This window comes from Chenopodium album, chromosome 12 (assembly GCF_948465745.1).
Source record: "Chenopodium album chromosome 12, dcCheAlbu1.1, whole genome shotgun sequence".
Taxonomy (NCBI): domain Eukaryota; kingdom Viridiplantae; phylum Streptophyta; class Magnoliopsida; order Caryophyllales; family Amaranthaceae; genus Chenopodium; species Chenopodium album.
This window is the reverse complement of record NC_137845.1, coordinates 43603923-43625449: the sequence shown is the minus strand read 5'-3', so window position 1 is coordinate 43625449 and position 21527 is coordinate 43603923. Positions and strand designations below refer to the sequence as shown.

Sequence of the window (21527 nt, the reverse complement as noted above, 5' to 3'; positions counted from 1 at the left end):
ATCCAGATGGGAGATAGGAGCATCCAAATAGAGACATGGCTAAGGAACATTCTAGCTTATGCCATGAAGAATACACCAAAAGAATGCGCAGTGGAAGAGAAGATTCTAGTTATCATCATCTGGTGTATATGGATGCACATAACTGATATCATTTTAAGCAAGCAACTCCAAATCCAAGCAGCCTGATGTATGCAATCGAGGAGGCAGGGTCGAAGTGCAAAAGGGTTTCAGAACATCGATTTAAGTATTATATCTTTGTGCAATTAGCTTGAGTATATATGCTTGTGTTCTGTTCCTAGGAGAATAGTGACTAAGGCCTAACTACCAGGAAGGGTCTTTGCTAATTTGTTGTCTTGTTTCCCTTTTCCCAAAAAAAAAAAAAAAAAAAAAAAAAAAAAAAAAAAAACAAAGAACAGCAAACATGTATCATAAGCATAAAATCCTGACAAACCCAAGTGAAATTTTTGCACTTTCTAAATCCCCACTCCTGCCACCATAGCCCTACTCCCGCCACCATAGCCCCACCACCCATGGCCCCTGAACTGAACCCCACCAACCCTGGCCCCTTGAACTGAATCCCACCACCCATGGCCCCCTGAATTGAACTGATTTTCCCTTCATAGCAGCTCCTACCCTTAACGATTCTCCCTGCTCTCCCTGTCTTCTCTTACACCTTCTTGTACGTGTATGGCAGTTCTAGCCTCCAATGATGTCAATCCTTGTCATTTTACAAGTACCTCGAGTACTTCAAGTCTACTCCTAGATGCCCTAGCTTCTAACACACTCTCGGGTGCTACCTCTAACTCAAGCTCCTCTGATAGTTGGCTAGGAATGTTCAAGTTAGCCATTTGATTCCCAAGTGCTCTCTTAAGTTGAGACACATGGAAAACAAAATGAATGCGGCAAGTGGCAAGTAATGATGGCAGTCCTTGCCATTTCACCATACCACTGACCCCCACCACCCATGGCCCCTTGAACTGAACCCCACCCACCCTCGTCCTCTCATTTGACCATCACCCCCACCCCGAAACCACCACTTACCACCACCTCCACCATGAACCAAAACTAACCCAACAACAATTTCTATTAAATTATGTTCAAGAATTCTTCACTGTAAAAATCACAATAATATCTAAGCATATCTTTTCACAATATTATCATATCACATAATTATCTCCAATAATTTCACACTTAGAAAGAACTAACAATTTCACAATAATATTTCACAATTTAGATGTTTACCTTGATTCAGCTTGTCCAGGGACTGCAACAGCTTCCATGTCACCAAATCCATTACCCGAAGCTACCACACCATGTTGGGTAAGTGTGGCCCAAATTTCATACCCCATCTTATTACATCTCAAGGTTTCTCAAAATTTCTAGAAACTTCTCGTACATTGAGAAATTGATGGAAAATGGTGGAAGAATCTAGAACTAGCGAATGCTCATGAAGGTTCTAAATTTATGTGGACAATTTGAAGAGCTTGTGTGTAGAAAATTCCGCACACTTCTTCCACCTCCATATATCACCTATAAATATAAGGTGTTGGGCATCATTTGGAGCATATGGATCCACCTACATCATCCTCCAATACTCTGATACCCTCATACACTCTATGAGTGTCCATACATATCATGATCAGAGTTTCTACATATACACAATGTCTCTAATCTACTATTCCTATTTTATACTACTCCTTTAAGAGTTCCTATAGTGAGAGTTCTCTTGAAATACTCACCCTTTTAAGGATTCTTGTGCTCTCCTATTTTCATATAATGGATTATTTTTCGACGCTCGTTGGTCGTGGGTTTTTTGCCTTTATTGAGGATTTTTCCCACGTTAAATATTGTGTGTCTATTTTTATTACTTATCTTGCCTTTATCTTTCTTCTAATTATCTTTCTCCCTCCATGTTTTACTAAGTGTTACACTTATCAAATCCGGCCGTGTTTTAATAAGTGTTACACTTTCTTTTTTTGGCAAAAAGCTCCCTTTAAATATTATATCTATCTCCTTTCATGGTCCCCACCTAAACTCACTACTACTTTATTTATTATATACTTCCTATCACATTCATAATTAACCCCAATATTTTTCTTTTACAATTTTTTAATACTCCAACTACCCCACTTAACACTTATTTTATTTAAGTCAATTAAATCGCCTAAAACTATGTGCCGGTCAAACTGTAACACTTATTAAAACACGGAGGGAGTATCAATCACTACATCTTTAATTTGCTTCCGTTGTGCACTCACCAACCCTAACACGCCACCACCTCCATTATTAATGGAAGCTCCAACTTCTTGTTCTGCATAAAAATTTAACAGTAATTAAAGAAAACATGAATTTCTAAACAAAAATTTGTATCGCGTCTTGAATTCCTTCCAGCAGCAACTTCACCCTGTATTTCGATTAAAGACTCCTCAATTCTTTGAGAGATTGTATCATTTGTCGTTGTAATGCAAGGTTTTCTTCCATTAGCGTGGATAAATTTCTCAGAGGATTTTCTTAGGGTTGATTTTGATTGTTCGCCATTGTTGGGGTTTTTAAGTTTCTTCAAGTCTCTAATGGTGGATTGAGTTCTTCAGAGATTTGGGGGAAATTGGAAACGACGATGACAAACTTGATGATCGCGAATAAAGGGTTATTTACGACTTTTCATCATTTATTAAGATTACATGTGATGACTGTGCTTATATATATCCAACCGAGCTAGCTTTGCCACATGGGATAGTAACTAGACGTGACAATTTTCGACCCGACCTACAAATCCGACTCGAACTTGACCTGTTTTTGTAGGTCTTGAGCAAAGTTTTTTGACCCATAACCCAATTTAACCCGTAAATTTGTGGGTCAAACCCAACTCGACCCGTTGACCCGATTTTATTTTTTTTCAATAAATACATTTATTTGAAAATTAAAATTAGTTTATTGATTAAGTATGATTGTTTATCTACCATCAAAATTCGTTATTTCATCTCTTTCTCATTTATCTATCTTATTTAACTCTTGCTCAAATCCACAACAATTACCTCCTACACCAATTATCGGCCCACACTAATTGCATCCGTATAACCCACATCACCATCATACCATCGATCGATTGACAGGACCATTGATATTATGTCAATAGATATTATAGTCCACATATGTAATGATGTTGGTCTCTTCCTTAATTTATGGGATGTTTAAAAGTTTTATTTCTAAGTTTATTACTCCCTTCGTTTTTAAATACTTACTCCACTTCTCCATGCGCGGAGTTTTTAGGAGAAATTGGAGAAAGTAATAAAATATGGAGGTAGTGGGGTGTAATACTCCGTATTTTTATGTATTTTTATAAAGTATTTAAGTATTTATAAAATATATTTTTAAGGGCTCAAGTATGTTAATTAAATATTTTAAAGGGTTAAAGTATTTTAATTATAAGGTTTTATAAAAATAAAATATATTTTGGGCCAAACGTTTACTAATTATTGGGTCTTGTTTAAAATATCGTATGTAAACTAGACCTATATACTCTTATTGGAACAACCTATTTCATTTAAATAAGTCCAACCCTTTATTTGAACCCTTGTGGGTCAAATATTATATAACTTAAGCCCATTTATTTATTGAGCCCAAACCTACCCTATATTCTCTACTCTATAAATATCCCCCAAAACCCCAAAATTTTCCTACACAAAAAGGGGCTCAAAGAAATCATATTTTTAGTTTAAGTTTTCTAATCTTTCTTCTAAATTTAATTTTCTTTTCCTTTTCTTTTTCTTCTTTTTCTTTCTTTTTCCTTATTCTTTCCTTTCTTTTTTTGGTCTGTGCGTGGGAAATTGGGGAAACAAATCCCATGCATGGTAAGCCATGCGGCCCTTACTGCCACGTCATCGACCACCTCCCACCGGCGACCATCCTAGCAACCACCACACCAACCACCGTGAGCCATTATATCCTCTCTCCTCCTTGTTTTAATTATTATTCCTATAATTATATATTTTGGGTATTGATTTTAATTGTCTAAACATGATTAGTATGTTTTATAATTATGTTTTGATGATTAAAGATTGTAAATTTAAGATTATAAAGTGTTTTATTTTCAGATTTTATAAAGTATTAAAAGTTAGGGTTTTAATTATAAAAGAATTGATTTTTAGGGTTCTAACTTACAATTAATTTGGGGTTTTTATATACTCATTGATTGGAAGTGTTAATAAAGCTTAAAGAATGTATCTTTATGTAGTTTTAATGAGTTTTTATTTAAAATAAATTGCTGGAATTTTATTATAAGTACTACTTTTGGTGTTTTAATTAAAAGGGGTTGATTACCCATAAGTAGAAAAGGTTTTATTTGGTTTTAATATAATTTTCAGATTTAATTGAGGAATTTAGACCTTAAAAAGTGTGCTGAAATTTTAATATAAGCATTATAATTATGTTTTTACTTTGGGGTTTTAATTGCCCACTTAAAGAAAGAGTTTTAAAGGTTTTAACCCAAAATTTCAGTTTGTCAGAGAGGTTTTAAAGTGTTTAAAAGTTGCTGGAAATTTGTGTAATCAAGGGATTAATTGAGTTTATATACTTGGTATTGTAGGAGACTTTAAGTTGAGTAATTTCTAGCATTTTGGCTAGTTGGAAAGACGAATTGAGGTATGTACACGTACTCGTACTCGGAAATTTATTAAGCGTGTAGAAACATGTTAGGATTTACTTAATTGATTCCAAGTTAGTGTCATGCTAGGAATTGGTTGGAATGGTTGAATTGAAATGAGATTGGTGATTTAAATTGGATTGATCGAATTGAGAATGGTTTTGGTGAATTATTTGTGAAACATGATTGATTGAAATAAATTACTTATTGGAATATTGTCATTGAACCATATTTTTATTATTGGCAAGTTTGAAGGTTTATTTAATTAAACTAAATGCTTAATTTGGTTGGAATATTGAGAAGGAATTTTATTATAGTTCATATAATTTTTATTGATGCTATAAGCATGAGGAAGGAGCTATTTAAGCGTCTTTATACACGAGGAATAAATTATATTTTGGTGCCTTCGTGCATTTAAGGTGTTTTCAACACCGAGGGTTAGGATTTGTGGCGCATTATGCATTTAAATTGGTATGTTTGATTTTTTGAATAATTATTATGATTGAATTATTATGGTTTGAGAGTCATCACCAAGTCTAACAGTAGATTACGCACCAAATTTTCTAGTCTAGTAACGTAAAGTGAAAGAGATTACGCACCAAAGTGAAAGAAACCGATCATTAATTTCCAAGTCTAGTAACGTAAAGTGAAAGAGATTACGCACCAAAACTCTTGGAACGTATATACCTTGAGTATGAACATATGGGGGGAGTTATGCGACTTTATATTTGACCATAACTTCTAATGGGGTACAGGACGCTGTACTTTCCATTTTATTATGCGCAGGAATCCCGCCACTTACTAGTGGTTCTTTTATAATGGCACGGTTAGCTCCCGTGTTAGTACCCCTTCATTGGGGCAGGTTAGGGGAAACCCGTTCGATGCGTAATCAAGCTAAATAAATAATGTAGCTATGTACTAGTTGGTCATTGAGTATGTTGTATGCTTATAAACAGATGCAACAAGGTAAATTGTGTGATGATAGGGTGAAAGCATGTTAGTGTGTTTTATTTACGCTTATGTACTCAGCATTGCTGATTGTGTGTTTGTATGTTTGTTTGTCCTTGTCTTTACTTTGGCCCTACGACGACCCATTTCTAATGGCGAGTAGTGGGGGCAAGTAGAGAGGAGCTTTTCAGGTGATGAAGCATATTCATGATGGGCATGTGTGAATAGCGAAACATGCTTAGTTTCCATAAGACTATGATGTGATTTATTGCTTTATTTAATATATTATATTATGCTTGTGAGACTAACGCAAAGGTTTTTAAGTTTGTTTGGTTTTAATAAGTGCCCAAAATGGTTTCAAGTTGTAGGTTGACTTCATTTGACTTTGGTTTGACTTTACTTTCGTTTTGGTTGACTTTTAAGTTGACTTATTTTTGAATGGTTTTAAAGATAGCCTTCCGCGGTGTGTCTTTGATAAATGCCTTAGCCGTTTTCACAGTGGCGGTAATATCTTAGATTTTCCTATTTTGAGACTTAAAAAGAGCAAAACAAGTATTTTAAAGGAAATGAATTTCTAGGGTGTTACATGGGATAGGCGAAAGAATAAAATATTGTAAAAAGCAAAAGTAGTGGAGAAAATTGGAGGAGAGAGAACATGAAATTAATAAAATGTGATTAATGGTGGGTCCACTAGGTGAGAGAAATTAATTAAATATTGTAAAAGCTTTCCAAATAAGGCAATGGAGCAAGTATTTAAAAACGGAGGGAGTATCATTAAAAAAAAAAAAAAAACTTGAAAAATCAGAAATTTTAAAAAATAAGCTAAAAAAAAAATTATTCTATATCCATTTAGTTGATCCAAACCTAGAGCTGTCAAAAGCTAACGCGACCGAAATACCGACCCGAACCCAATTATTAATCGACTTGTTTGAACCCGGAAATATGGTGACCCTGAAACCAACCCTACACACGAGTTAACCCGAGTATTTGAGACCCGAACCCGAACCCGAACATGAACCGACCTGGAGATGACCCGACTTGAATATAACCCGTTAATTATTGACCTGAACCGAACCTTACTTGCGCCGAGATTGACCCAAACCCGTTCTAATCCGTTAAAACTCGAATTTAACCCGACCCGTTACTAACCTGACCCGAATTTTACCCGACCTATTACTAACCTGACCCGAAATTCTACCCGATCTGGTACTAACCCGACCCCAAATCAACACAACTTGTTATTGACTTGACCCAAATTCAGTCCGAATTCTTCCTGACCCATTTCAAACTCAACCTAACCTGTTATTGGCTTGACCCGATTTTAAATCACCTTAAATTCAAATTAGACCACCTTATTAATATTGATCAAAGTATAGTTATATAGTTACGTTGTCACTTATTATGTATATTTTATCTAAATTTATTTGAACTAATAAGCTCAAATTAACTTATCTGAAATTATTTCTCTTACAATAAATGAAAAAATTGATAATGATTAAACGTGAACGTCATTACATGAACTGTTAACAAACCGACCCCCAAAAAAGTACCCGAATTCGATATGTCCTGACCCGAAATCAACCCGAAACCCAGATTAACCTAATATTTGAGGCCTGAACCCGAACATGATCTGACTTCAGTGGTGGATCCAGGAATATGATAATGGGAGTACGGAATCTGGTTCGTTAAAAAATACGAAACTTGACAAACTAAAGTTTCAATTATTTATGATTTCCATCATCTTATTAGTCCTCGAATGTATCCTTTACTCCTTAAATGTTGTCCATAATTGAACAAAACAATTAAAACTTATACAAAGTAATATAATTAAAGGTCATACAATTACAATTTTATAAAACTCTTGCACAAACTTGTATTTCAATTAAGTCAACAATCATATAAATAAACTAAAAAATATTTGTAATCACTTAAATAATAACTAATTACACTTACTGTTATTCCTTATCACAATCTAATATACGAGTACTCGAATTGAGGCTACTACTTATTAATCAATTGTAATAAAAATATGGAATTTTTATTCGAAGAAAAAAAAAAGTATTTTGATGAACATACTACATTTAGAACTTATAATGCGCAAACTCTTATTTTTTTAATGAGAAATTATTAGACAATCATAGAATATTAATAATATATTTGAAGATAGTAAGACAATATTTAAAATAATTGATATTTAATTGTAGTGTTGTATGTTCAAGTATGAAACATCGTATTTCATACGAAGTACTTTCTCCGTTTTTTTTAGTTGCTACACTTTAACTTTTAAGGTTTCCTAGAAAGTTTTTTAAGAGGAGAGAGATAGAGAGAAAAATAAGACGGACCTATGTGGATAGGAGAGAGATAGAAAGAAAAGAATGTCAAAAATGGAAAGTGTTGCAACTAATTAAAAATTTCCAAAATAGGAAATGTAGCAATTAAAATAAACAGTGAACTATAAAAATGAAGGCAAGAAAAAATTTCTATGAATAATAGTACAAATTTTTTTATAAGAAAATGTAATTTAAGTGTATTAGATAACAAAAAATAAAAAAGGGAAAGGAAAGGAAAAAAGAATGTACCGCAAAGCAACTACAGAGTAACTCGTAATGCTGATTTTGGTAAAATATTGTATCAAAAAATAAAAGAGAGCTCTTTCCTTAGTAGAAAATAGGCGGTCTCTTTTTGTAAAACAACACACCAGCTTCTTAGTTTGTTTGACAATACCTCAGAGACTTGTTTTTACAAAAAAATGGGTCTCTTTGATAAATGATGAATCATAATTATATAGGGTTTTTAGGCACGTTTATGTTAGTTTTTATATCTTTTTCTTAGTCTTTTTGGTTGTTTTTTGGGTCATATTTACATAAGTCATCATTTATCGCTCTATTACGCTTCGTTTGTGTATTTTTAATGTTTCAGGTGATTTCATAGTCATTTGGATGCTTTCGAAGTGTTTGGAGATGATTCGGATGATGTTTGAATGGAAATCGATGGATCGAGTTCATTGATCGAGGGATTTATGCTTTGGATGTTGGCTCTAAGGATTTTATGCATAGGAAATGAATATAACATCCACGAGAGTTGCTATGGACCTTTCAGAAACGAATTTGAGTTAGAAACGGAGAAAAACGAAGGCTTGCAAGGTATCAAAAATGACCTTTTCTCACTGTTTTGACCATAACTCGAGTTCTACAGATCGGATTGAATTGATTCAAGTTGAGTTTGAAACTAGACTTGATGAGCTTTCCAATAATAGGTCACACGCCCTAATAAGCTTCCTAGCTAGAACATAAGTTATAAGCGTTTGAATCCAAGCAATGCAATCAGCCACCCGTGGGATCTTAATGCGGGTCTGTCCTACGGCCACTCGAAGGCTACTGCCGCTACTGCCAGGGCGCGGGAACCACCCTGCGGCCGCGGGTTTTGGCGAGTGGTGATGAGCCACGAGCAGCCTTGATTTCTCACGTTCCACATCATCGCTTATCGTCCAATAATATTTTAGCTTATGTATTTATTTATTTATTTATTTATTTCTATTTTAATTAGCTTAGAATTAGGCTTGAATATAAATACTTGAGAGGATTTTATTTGGTCTCTTATGCTTTATTTTCTTGATTAAACGTTTCTTTAGTTTTCTTCCTCCATTGTTAAACCTTAGTTTATTATTCTCCATTAATTCAATCATCAAGGTCTTTCATTTATTCTTTTCGTTCTTTATTTTATTAATTATGAATTCAAGTTTATTTATCTCTTGTTTTGTTTATTTCAATTATGAGTGAGTAGTCGTTTTCTAGGGCTAAGTGAGGGAAGCCATATTTATACCTTGATTACTTGTGCTTTATTATTTATAAATTTATGAATTAGGGTTTGAATAATTCCAATTGATTTGTGCTTTATTGTTTGATTCATGTAATTGGCCAATATCACGAGTTGATTATTTAGCTAATAAAATTTAGAATTGAAAGATCATATTTTAAGAGACTTAATTACAATTGGCAAATTTGATTATGTTAGCGGCCGAACTACATATGTTAATTCATAAGCGTTAATTCCCGACCGTATGATTAACAAGTGCTTTAATTATTCAACCTTGTTTGTTTATTAATGGATTGTTTGCATTTCTTGGATTGGTATAAGCATGGTGGACCGAACGTATGCCCTAGACTTTAATTTATTTGAGAACAACCTTATTTTAATTATAGTCATACTTTAGTTAATTGATCATCAAATCACTCTTCGTTTATTGAAATAGTTTATATAATTGGACAAAAACTAATATAACCTGTCTCCCTGTGGGATTTGAACCGCATTTGCTAAGTCTCTGCTAACAACTGACACCGTGCACTTACGATTTAACTTTTTATTCATCAAGTTTTTGGCGTCGTTGCCGGGGAGACGTCTAGATTCTATTAGTTTTAGTTTGATTGTTTGAACTGTTTCCATTGTCTCATTGGAAGTTTTGGAACTTCTAGTTTCAATTGGGGCATTCTCATTGTTTTCTTTTCTTTTTGTTTATGCCCAGGTCAAAACGAACAGGTGCCTTGATCCCTACGGATCTAGACTTGGACAAGATCCTTAGGCAACTCAAAAAGCAAGGGAAAGGAAAGCAGAAAAAAAACCCACTCACAGAAGAGCTCTACAACACAGTCTGACATAAAAAAAGAGATGACTGATAATAGGTCTCTTAATTCTTTCGGGGTACCATCCTAATATGGCATTCCAACGGGTCTTAAATGCCAGAAATCCCCATTGCAGAGAACTTTGAAATTAAACCCGCATTGCTCAGTATGGTCCAACAAAATCAGTTTAGTGGCCATCCTACTGACGAGCCAATTAATCACTTGCAGCGATTTCAACAATTATGCTCCACTGTTCATCACAAAGGAGTCACTCAAGATCAATTGAAAGTGATGTTCGGATTTTTCCTTTGCGATAGAGCTCTAAAGTGGTTAAATACTGTCAAGGAGACGGAGTGGAGCAAGATTTCCAAAGCATTCCTCAAAGAGTATTTTCCCCTTAAGAAAAATGAAAAGATTCGACACCAAATATCAACATTTTCTCAAGAGTCAGGGGAATCTCTTAGGAAGCATGAGATAGATTCTTAGATCTTCAATGATCATCACAATTTTGAGAAGTGGAATCTTGTTCGTATTTTCTACAACGGACTAGAACCCGAGACTAAATGTATTATTGACTCTGCAACAGGTGGTGTGTTCATTGATAAAACGATCGAGGAAGGCTATGATTTTCTTGCAAATCTTACAGCCAACCATTTTTCTTCTCCAAGAACTCAAACTAAGAAAAGGAAGATGGAAGTTGAAGCCTATTCACTCATGACATCTCAAATGGCTCAATTAACTGCAAAGATTGAAGCATTACAGGCCACTCAAGACTCTTCTCTTTTATCTGTTAATGCTATGGCTTCTCAACCTTTGCAAACTAATTTTTTTTGTGAAGTGTGTGGTGTGCAGGGTCACTTTGGATATCAATGTCCTCTGAATTCTCAAGACACCAATCAGATGGAGCAGGTGAATGCCTTTCAACAAAGGCAACCAAATAATCCATATTCTAACACATTCAATCTAGGTTGGAGGAATCATCCCTACCTTTCATACAAAAGCAATAACGTTCAAAATCCTCAACTGCAGCAACAATGGTCACAACCTCAGCAATATGTTGCAAGGCCTCCACCCCATCAACAAGGGGCCTCTCATCACGGTCCTCCAGGATTTGTTAGGCCGCCTCAACAACAACATTCTCAAGGCAATGCTAGCACTCAAGAGCCAACTATGTCTGACCTCATGAGAATGATGACATCCATGAAGCAAAGCACTGAAGATAGCATCAAGGAGTTGAAAAATACGACAAAGCATTTGGAGAACTAACTCGCACAAGTAGCAGGTACCAACATCCAAAGGCAATCTGGCCACTTACTGGGACAACCCGTCCCTAAGGAGACCGCTAATGCTATCACTACTCGTAGTGGTGTTAGCTATGAAGCGTCCCAAATGCCTATTGATGATGCGAATCTTACGAAGGAGAAGAGTGATGGTCTAGAGGAGACATTGAATGATGTTCCCACCTCGAAGGACGGGAAAGCTAAAGCAGGTGATGCTGAGAAAGAGAAAAAGAAAGCCTCCATCCGTCGAGCCAAAGCTATCATTCCCACATCGGATGCAAAAGACCAAGGTAGATCAACAATTTAGTAAGTTCTTGAATATGGTCAAGAACCTTGAGGTAACCGTTTCTTTTACTGATTTGGTCTCTCAAGTTCCAATGTATGCAAAGTTCTTAAAGGAAATGATTTCTAAGAAGAAAGACTTTGGGGGTGTATAAACAGTCGCTCTAACTGCAGAGTGTAGTGCTATATTGCAAAATAAATCCCCAACTAAGCGTAAGGACCCTGGTATGTTTTTCATCCCATGCCATGTAGGTGCATTATTCATTGATAAAGCTATATGTGACTTAGGTGCTAGTGTGTCTGTTATGCCTCTTTCTATTTGGGTCAAATTTTTTTTTTGCACATTTAGTTCAAAAAATATGCACATTTAGTTCAAAAGTTATGCACAAAAAATCCTTCTCATCGTTCTCATTTTAAGAAACTTCTCATTTGACCCCGTATATATATATATATATATATATATATATATATATATATATATATTTGGTAGCAGGTAACCGGTAAAAAAAATTCATCTAAAGTTGAGGGGTAGCAAAAGTCGACTTATTTTGAGTTAATCAAAAGCTTGGCTTATTTTGAGAAAACTGATTAAAGGTTCACTTATTCTTAACAAATTATCAGGGTATCTTTCATTCATTATAGAGTAACTTTTGAGCATTTTAAAGTAATTTTGAAACGGATACACAATATTTTATTGTACGTCCGATTTTTGTTAAAGTTTATGAAATCGTAAGCTCACTAATGCTAATTGTGGGCAATCCTTCGAGATTGTTAAGAGGTCCTATTAACAACTCGAACTTCCTTAAAGACGATTCCACATATTGGACGCTAACAAACTTAGGAGGCTATCTATAAATTCTAAAAAAAATTCGACTAATCGAATTTGGAATCGCTATTTTGTGGATTTAGAGATGGTGCAACTGCATGTTTTTGGGTGCATCCGTGCTTGGGTGTTTTCATTTACGAGTCTTCATATTTAAGAGTTAGCCTCTACAGGACCTTGAGTTTTCACAAGCATTTTCTCTACTTCATAATCCTCATATGGTTCAAACGAGCCATTTTAATAGCAAACTAGAAATAATGTACACTAATGACTTAGATAAGACATACATTGACAGCTAAAACCTAAACGAAATACAAAGGTTAAACAACATTAAGCAAACCATCACAAACCATCGGGTTATTTTCTTTGAAAATGCTGAAATCTCATAAAATTAAACACATTCCGGGACCAACTGCTCCTAAAAGCCAAAGGCAACTCACTGGCAACCAAAGGAACAGAGGAGGCCACCAGCGAGCTGCCACTACGTTCTGTTTCAGATTTATTAGCAGGATGTGAGCAGGGTAGTTGGGAGTTGAGTAAATCCTATTTTTCCATTGATCCCAACTAATATTGATTTCTTTAAAAAAAAAAATCATGAATTTATAGTCTAAATAAACCTCAATATAGGGGAACAGAAATACTCAATAACATTAAGTCTTTTTTTTTTTTTTTTTTTTTCTTTCTTTCTTTCTTTCTTTTTTAAGGCAAACATTACACCTTTCTTAAGGCATGGCAACCTAAATAAAATATTGAACCTAGTTAGGCATACGACATCAGGACTAGTTTAGCTACAATAGTAATCCCTTTCAAGTTAAAATAGATGGTACTAGCAACAGACCAAATGGACTCTTCTCTCTCTCTCTCTCTCTCAAAACTCCCCTCATCCCAAAAGGGCGAAAAAAAGTGATTAAAGAAAGACATTATTTAGACGGGAGTCACGGAACACGGTGAGAGAAGATAGAGAGCTTATGATGACAATATACACAAATAACCTATTACTACATCTAATTTTTTTAAAGGACTACATCTTCTAATCTACCTACGAAGATTCAATCCCTCAGCTAACAATTATGTAATAATAATATACAAGCTACCAATATGACTAATTACACAAACAATTGCTGCGAGGTCATCCAAAGTAAATAACCATTGCTGGCAACACAAATTTCCAATTCACCTTCTCTGTGGTGGCGGCTTCCCTTTCTTCATGGCTCTGCTATCACTTTGAATCCTATCAGCATACATAGGTAAGCGAATGATCTCTCCTATCTCGTTTAACAACACCTCCTCAGTTATATTGTCCTTTATACTTTTCATAACCTGCGAAATGCAGTGAAAAGGCATTACTATTACCGCACCAAGTTGGAAAAGAACAAAGAAAATTACCCCACGAGATGACATAATTAAGTTTTTAACATTTGTGCTGGACCTTCCTGTAGGTGTTGAATTCATTTGGAGTGTTCTTATCAATCCTGACTCGCATGCAAACCCAAATGTTTTCCTCGGAATCAAACGAGCATTCGACAATCTTACCAGAGTACGTAGAGGGATCCACATCATCTGCATGTAATCAAATTTGACCAACATTAAGAGTCTGCAAAAGCATATGGGAGAAGACGAACTGAAAGTCACATCAGCACCTTATTAACTACCAAGACCACCAAATAACAAATCTATATAAAGGTGTGACGAGAGGTAAATGCAAACAGCTGAAAGAAGGATGTTGTGTCACCAACAGCTCAGAGGATCAGATTGTCTGAGAAATCAATTACACAAATAAAATGTTTTTGCCAGAAAATTTAGTTTTAAAGTGTAAGATATTATTTCAAGTTGATGAATGTCTTCCAACTCTATTGGTCGCATATATATGTTTTGTAAATACTTAATTCAAATAAATGTCATAAAACTCTAGCCCAAGATATTGAAACATTTTGATGTCCAAATTTTACCCACTTATAAAGCTATTTAAGCAAAGGATAACACTTCCTCTTTTTTATACTTGCAACACATTTTGGCACACTATTTGAGGAGCTGAAACAGATGGATTAACCTATAAAATTTTAACCGCGACAACTTTACACTTCCTTCTTATCGGTGATAAAATTATTCCACGGAGTTTGTGCCAAAGTGGTTTGTTGCAAGTAAATAAAACGGAGGAAGTACTTGTTTAGGTATCTTTTTCTCTCCATAACCCAACGGAACCAAAAACATGGGGAGATTATATACCAACTGTCAAAAGCACAGCCTAGTGCCCCTATATTTTGGAAATTGCATCTCATCAAATTTATGCTATAAACTAGTAAAGCCGGACCAGGAATTTAGGAAGAAAGAAAAATTTAATTTAAAATCTGGAATTACAAACAATGTAAAATACATTCAAGCTTGAGGGTTCATTCTCTCCTCAAATAACTAAATAATTCACCCAACAACATTCTTCATTCTTTTCCCCTCCAAATCTCTGTTTCTAGAACTGAAAATTTCTTTGCTTTCTAATTACCCAGCACATTACATTACTTAGAACTGCATTCTAGATTTCTAGCTATAATCAGAACCTCTTTTCATACATTTGAATTACAAATACAGCACAAACTCTCTTAATCCACTCATTTAAATTGACTTTCACACAGTGCATCCCGGCAATGGTTAAGGGTTCCCACTTCCTAATTTCCTAGTTGATTCCTGCCTCTTCTTACCGCGACTGCTTTACAAGGACTAGTTTCTAAAATACCCAAGACAGGTACCCCAAACTAAAGCATCGTAACAAGTACAAATTCAAAATTTTCTAAAACTGCATTTAACCACAAACATAGGCTCCATATACTGCTTCACTAGTCCAAGTAATAACACCAAAACAAAGGCTACTATGTTTCATTTCATGGATTTAGAATCCAACAAAAGTCAAGGTGGAAAAATAATTTAAAAATAACATAAACCAGAAGCACCAGAATCAATCTAAACATACTTCATTCACATATTCAGCTACAACTTTAAAGTAGTTTGGTTATTTGCAAAAAAAAAAAAAAATATGGTGAAAAGAGTCAGCTAAATACCACTGTGCAAACATAGGGGGGGGGGGAAACAAAGGAATTTTTAATACTTCACAGATTTAAAAAAAATATTTTAAAAATTTGCATAAATAAAAAGCTTTGTTAGATGAATATATATACCTCCAAATGTAACCCTGTTATTGTCCATCAATCGCTTTTTTCCTCGATCGTAAAGATAAAGGTTTTCAGTGCCGTCTTCTCCTATCTGCCAACAAAAGTTATCAAGAAACTTTTAGATCATTAGCTTACTACAGATGAGATTTCACTCTGTTAAAGAAACTGGGAATTCAAATGCGCCTTTGTTCAACACACAGTAAAATAATATTTTACTCAGTGTTGAATAGGCGGATCACCTGAAATTCCTGCATTTAACAAGTAAAATATTTTGATTGAATGTGTTCCAAGAGATATTTCATGCGCACAAATTGCCACATTTACTATTGTGTTTCTTTATAAAAGACAAAGGTACAAGGCTTGAGACATTACCTCAAAGAGAAAATCAACTGAGTTCATTTCAGGATATTTCCACTTTAACAGGCCTTGATGCGTCTTGGGAACGTAGGGATCATCCCACCCCTGATTGATAGAAGAACAGATGCGTAATCATCATTTCAGGATTTTAAGGAGAGGAGTCATCAGAAAAACAAAAAATGACAAATACTGAAATAGCTCTCATACATATGCGTAGAACTGTGGAAGATAGTGAGGCTAAAAAGAAGAAAACAGCAATCTCAAAGCATTAATAATAATATTTTGAAATTATAAATATTTAATTATTTTAATAAAAGAGAACTTTGGCATTGAAGTTCACAAAAAGAAAAATGAGCCAAACAATACATTAAGCAGCCCACTCTATCCTAGGATCAGAATGACAGATAAATCCCTTTTGAATCTACCACAAGCCTCATAATTAAAATCCACTGTCAAAGGCCAAAAATTAGAGCATGCACAATTGAAATGCACAAGTTACTAGCTCCAATAGTTCAAAAGAAACAAACCCTGCCGCAAAATACAAGAGCCATATTTTCTTTAATAATTTTAAGGCTTAGCCATGGCCACAATACAGACATAAGCTTATCACCCCCCCCCCCCCCCCACCCCACCCCCACAACAAATAAAAAACAAAAAAAAAAAACCCACAGCCGAACTGGAATAAATCAACAATTGATAAATCACTGAAGCATACATTGACCTTTGCTTTAGAGAAAGAAATGCATCTTCAAATTTAGGGTTAATAATTGGAAAGTAGATCTATCAATCAGGAAATAGGAGCAATAAGGTGGATTTTTTCATGCAAGCCAATATAGTTGATGTCACAAGGAGAATAATCTCTGCATCACGTTACACATTTAGATACTTCTTGATATGGATTTTTCTCTCTGAAATTGATCATTACCCCTCTTTTGAATGAGTTAAATGCAACCTTGTTTCACACCAGACAGCTACAAACGAGGACAAAAAGCACGGGTTACCTAAGTGTGAAAGATGGTTTCATCAGCAGTTCATTCTATAAAAGAAGCTCTGGTTTTTATTATGGTGTCTTTCTTGAAGCTATTTTAAAGCTGGAATTACAAGCTAGTTTCTGCACAAGATTTTATACAATTGCAAAATGGTAAAAAAGCACTTTTGCTGTTAAATCAAATGATTTACAGCTATCATGGCCTAATACCACAAGTCCACAATTGCGGAAAGATCAAAAAACTTGACAATGCAAATGTGATGCGGTTGTGCTCAATCAAATACTCAGGTTCTCATAAGTAATTGACTTATCTTGATATTGAAAAATAAATTGTTTCATTGATTGAGGACATGACTTCTATACTCTTTGAACCAAAAGGGAAAGTAGGATTTTATAGGAAAAGTGATACCGTAAGGAAGCTAAAATCATTTGTCAGCCCATGCGCTCTTAAACAAAAAAAGGGGTTATGTATATCACTGTAAAATCAATCAGCGTACCTGAAAAACAAGACCATCAGCTTCATGTGAAAGGTTAGGGATAAATTCCTTCAAAAGCTTCCCAACTGTTGATAGCAACCAAAAGTCCTTCCTTCTAACCTGAAGCATTTGGAATAGTATCATTATGAACAGGCATAAGAGGAGCCAAATACAGCATTAAACATACTGTGTTTCCTGATAGCATCTAGAATGTCAATTGTACATACCCTGAATGGTTCTAGATCATATCTGTAAAGTGGTTTTCCATTTGTGTCCATATTCCGCCGCTCTTGATTACGTGGCTCAACAACCTCTTTCTCAATCAGTTTCCAACGCTCATAAAAAGGCCTCTGCAAGGTACACAATAATGAGAACCTTGTGAGCCATATATAGTCAGAATTATAAACTTAGATGAACAGATCTTTTATCTCTGCTGTACAAAGGTTTAGATCTCAACAAACTTCAAAATGTTATTACACTGAACACCTAATGAATAACTCAATGCATTACTGATTAGCATGGCTAGATACCAATGTTAATTGCATGTAGAATAGACCTGGTAGATGGGCTATTGGGCTGTTTGGGGCAGCAGGATTGCAAACACTCAAAATTGTTAGCAAGGAGGGTCCAGTCATGGTCATGGTCATGGTCATGGTCATGGTCCTATGGGGAAGGGCTACGGAAAACCTGATGCAGATCATTGATGGGCCATGTTTAAACTGTAGCTTTTTCATCTATGGGATGAAAAAAAAGCTGGTCATTAGTTTATTAACACATTCCAATTTCATCTGAAGTGGCTGATAGTTGTAAGCCATAGTAAGCATATACAGTGGAAAGTAATTCAAATTTTAAAGCAAATCAATTTTTTTGGTATCCAAACTATTAGTAGGAATAAATTAGCTAGATAGTCTTGAAAGATAACTATATAAATAGGACAGGTTAGAAAGAGGGATATCATGATGAATTTTGATTACAATTGGTTTAGCATTTAGATTGAATGTCATACATGTGCTGTAATTTCCAGATCATTAATCTGTAAACTTCTTCCCTTAAATTCTTCCATTTATGTTCTCTAAGGTCTAACCTATTTTAATTCATACCACTGGCCCTGTACTGATGCCAAATACATTTTTTTTCAGGATTTTTATGAAGGTTCATTATGTTGAAAATATTTGGAGTACATTTTTCTTATTCTAGAATTAATACTTCCTCCGTGTTGTTGACATGTTTTGATTTTTGACACTATTTTTCAAATCCTACTTTGACTAGGTTTTGTGATCTATAGTTACGATAAAACAAAATCATGTGGGGTATTGTTAGAACCATATCAAAGTATATTTTCATAATTTCAACTTTATATAATTTTAATTTATTGACACAACAACAACAAAGCCTTAATCCCAAAATGATTTAGGGCTGGCTAACATGAATCATAAGGAACCGTCCGAAAAGGAAAAAAGAGCATCGCAAAATAATAAATTGAATAAAAGTTGGAAAAAGTGTGTAAAGTGGATGATAGAAAATATACAAATAAAATTCACGAGAGTTTAAAAGAGTGTAGTTTTTACTTATATATTTAGAGATATTAATCATTGAATAGTGCTTTGGAAAAAGTGGGGGGAAAAAAAGAAAAAAAAAGTGTCAACTAAACAAAATGGAGGAATTATATTATACTACTCCCTAAAGCACCCTTCCCTCACATATTGACGTATAGCAACCAGTAGTATAGTGATGAAACCTCATTCAAAGTGAATGTAATCACATTCTATATCCAGTTACTAGATAAAACATGACCAACATTGCAAATTTCCCTCTCATCTGGTCCCTTATTACATCAAGTGAAAATAAAAATCCAAATTCTTATGTTTTCCAACCAATAATGCAAGTCCAATGCAACATTCATATATTGAGGCACTCAACAACACATGAACAAAGTACCTCCATGCCGTTTAATCTGTACAGATTAAAACTTATTCTTTCACAAAAAAAAAGAATCATCTTAATGAAACAATCAAAAAAAAATATAATCAACATCAAAAAGACGGTGAAATTTAGCAAACTAGTAAAAGCTGAATACCCAACCTCCGCAAGGGACACACGATTAATAGCAATCAAATCATAGATCAGGTATCTCCTCTCTTGCCTCTGGGGATTTATAGTATCAATAACCATTTCTCCATCAAGCAAAGTATACTGGTGAAGCTGAGACTCAAATAAATCAAGAAAAAATAAGCATCAGCCAACATAATAATAATAAAATAAATAGAGGTCATATAAGCTCAATTACTCAGGTATAAAAGTAAAACAAATTTATTTAGAACTTCTCCACATACATCTGTCATGTTTTTACATGGAAACCGCATCTGGACCCTCCGAAATTTAAAGCTTCTATCAACTAGGTAAGCCCCATCAGGACAAAGGAGCAGCATATATCTTGTGCCATCAGCTTTCCATGTAGCATAATAATACCGCTGCCTTAGCAGTTGTAAATTGTCTCTGTAACCAATAAATGCCAAATGAAGCTAATAGCTGCGTTTATAATAAAATCATGCAAGAGATAATCATAAAACTATAACAAATTCTGCCAGTTCAAATAGGTTCATGGAAACAAATAATCTAAGATGCAATGACACCCAAAAATGCTCTTATCCAATACTATCAGAATCATCAAGACCAACCTCTCCTCTACAATGATGATTCTATGTTGCTTCTGTCGGCACCAAGGACTTTATATATAATCCTTGTTTACTTGATTCAGACATTTGTAATTTGATGATCAACAATGAACTGATTATGAATCACTTCACAGATATCCTGATCTACTTGTAGGCAGGATCTTGATATAATATATTATCAGGACAAATTTCAAGCTATAGCTCTACTTGAGAACTTATTTGTCAATCAGGGTCGGTAAAACTCAATACTACTCTCACCTTCCATCAATCAAGTTGGACTCGCTGAAAAAGGATCAAGGTAACTTGTGCCCCAAGAACTGATATGCATGTAGTAAATATTTCAACTATTTCATAACTTCTCTTATTCAAATGAAGAGTGGAAAGCTTTTTTCTGATAAGTAATGTAGATATAAATGATATATATCAGAAAATTACCCCTGCCAGGGGTTGTCACCCAAAATATAAGAGGCCTAGGAACACAAAAGCTCAAGCCCCTCGAGTTATCATGAAGCACTTCTTCATAAAATCATAATCAAGAAACTTTAAAAATTGCTGAGAGCCTAACACATGACTCCAGCTATAGAAACGCCTAAAATATGGAAGCTTAAAACATTGACGGGGGAGAAGAGAATCCTCAAAAACTTATTGGGTTTTTTCTTTCCAACTACACCAGCAAATTGCCAACAGAAACATCCAAAAATAGTATTGATAAAGACTATTGAATTTAGGATCTGGAACACATGAGCTAATACACAATCACTAATTCACATTCAATTTTATCACATAAAAAAAATTGGGGAAGTGTTTTGTAAGAGATATTGAATCCACAAGCCCCTTCCAATTCAACTCATATTGCCAGACTACATTGACGGACGTATTTTGAAACATAAGACCCAAGGAAAAAATATAATAATCAATTAAGCATAACACTATAAACTTCACAAAAATATTGACGACAAAGCATTGTCTTGCTTCATTGTATCTAAAATCACCCAGATTATATCACAAATTTTCTGAAACGCTTCTTAGCAAATGCCCATAATGCTGTTCCTTTTAATTATTCTCCTGCCCTTAGTTTTCTAATTTATTATAGAACTCCACACTAACATTACATTTTCTGGACCCTACACAACTTTGGATGTAAAACTTTTAACAGAATTGGCAAGACCGTACTGAAAAGCAGGAGAATCAATAAAACAAGTAATTTAGGATAAGAATAAAAAAAGGTAAGGTGATTCTATTGTCAAAACAGTGTCACTTATTTTGTTGTATACTT

At 34.6% G+C, this 21527-nt stretch overlaps 1 protein-coding gene and 1 long non-coding RNA gene across 3 annotated transcripts in view; one reads left to right on the top strand and one right to left on the bottom strand.

Moving 5' to 3' along the window:
• The first annotated feature begins 3383 nt into the window (after positions 1-3383).
• On the top strand, positions 3384-9285 carry LOC145572431 (uncharacterized). The gene is made up of 3 exons (XR_014096843.1): positions 3384-3931; positions 4586-4641; positions 8510-9285. It is a non-coding gene; the product is annotated as an uncharacterized LOC145572431 (long non-coding RNA).
• A 4244-nt stretch (positions 9286-13529) lies between these two features.
• LOC145570542 (uncharacterized) overlaps positions 13530-21527 on the bottom strand; it is a 31026-nt gene continuing 23028 nt past the window's right edge. For both annotated transcript variants that reach the window (XM_081629664.1, XM_081629663.1), the window contains 8 exons: positions 19910-20072; positions 19659-19778; positions 17804-17926; positions 17598-17696; positions 16128-16217; positions 15762-15846; positions 14024-14154; positions 13530-13914 (listed from right to left, as the gene is read on the bottom strand). In XM_081629664.1, coding sequence (XP_081485790.1) covers positions 13768-13914; positions 14024-14154; positions 15762-15846; positions 16128-16217; positions 17598-17696; positions 17804-17926; positions 19659-19778; positions 19910-20072 — 958 coding nt within the window. In that variant the 3' untranslated portion in view covers positions 13530-13767. The remainder of the gene's footprint in view (positions 13915-14023; positions 14155-15761; positions 15847-16127; positions 16218-17597; positions 17697-17803; positions 17927-19658; positions 19779-19909; positions 20073-21527) is intronic.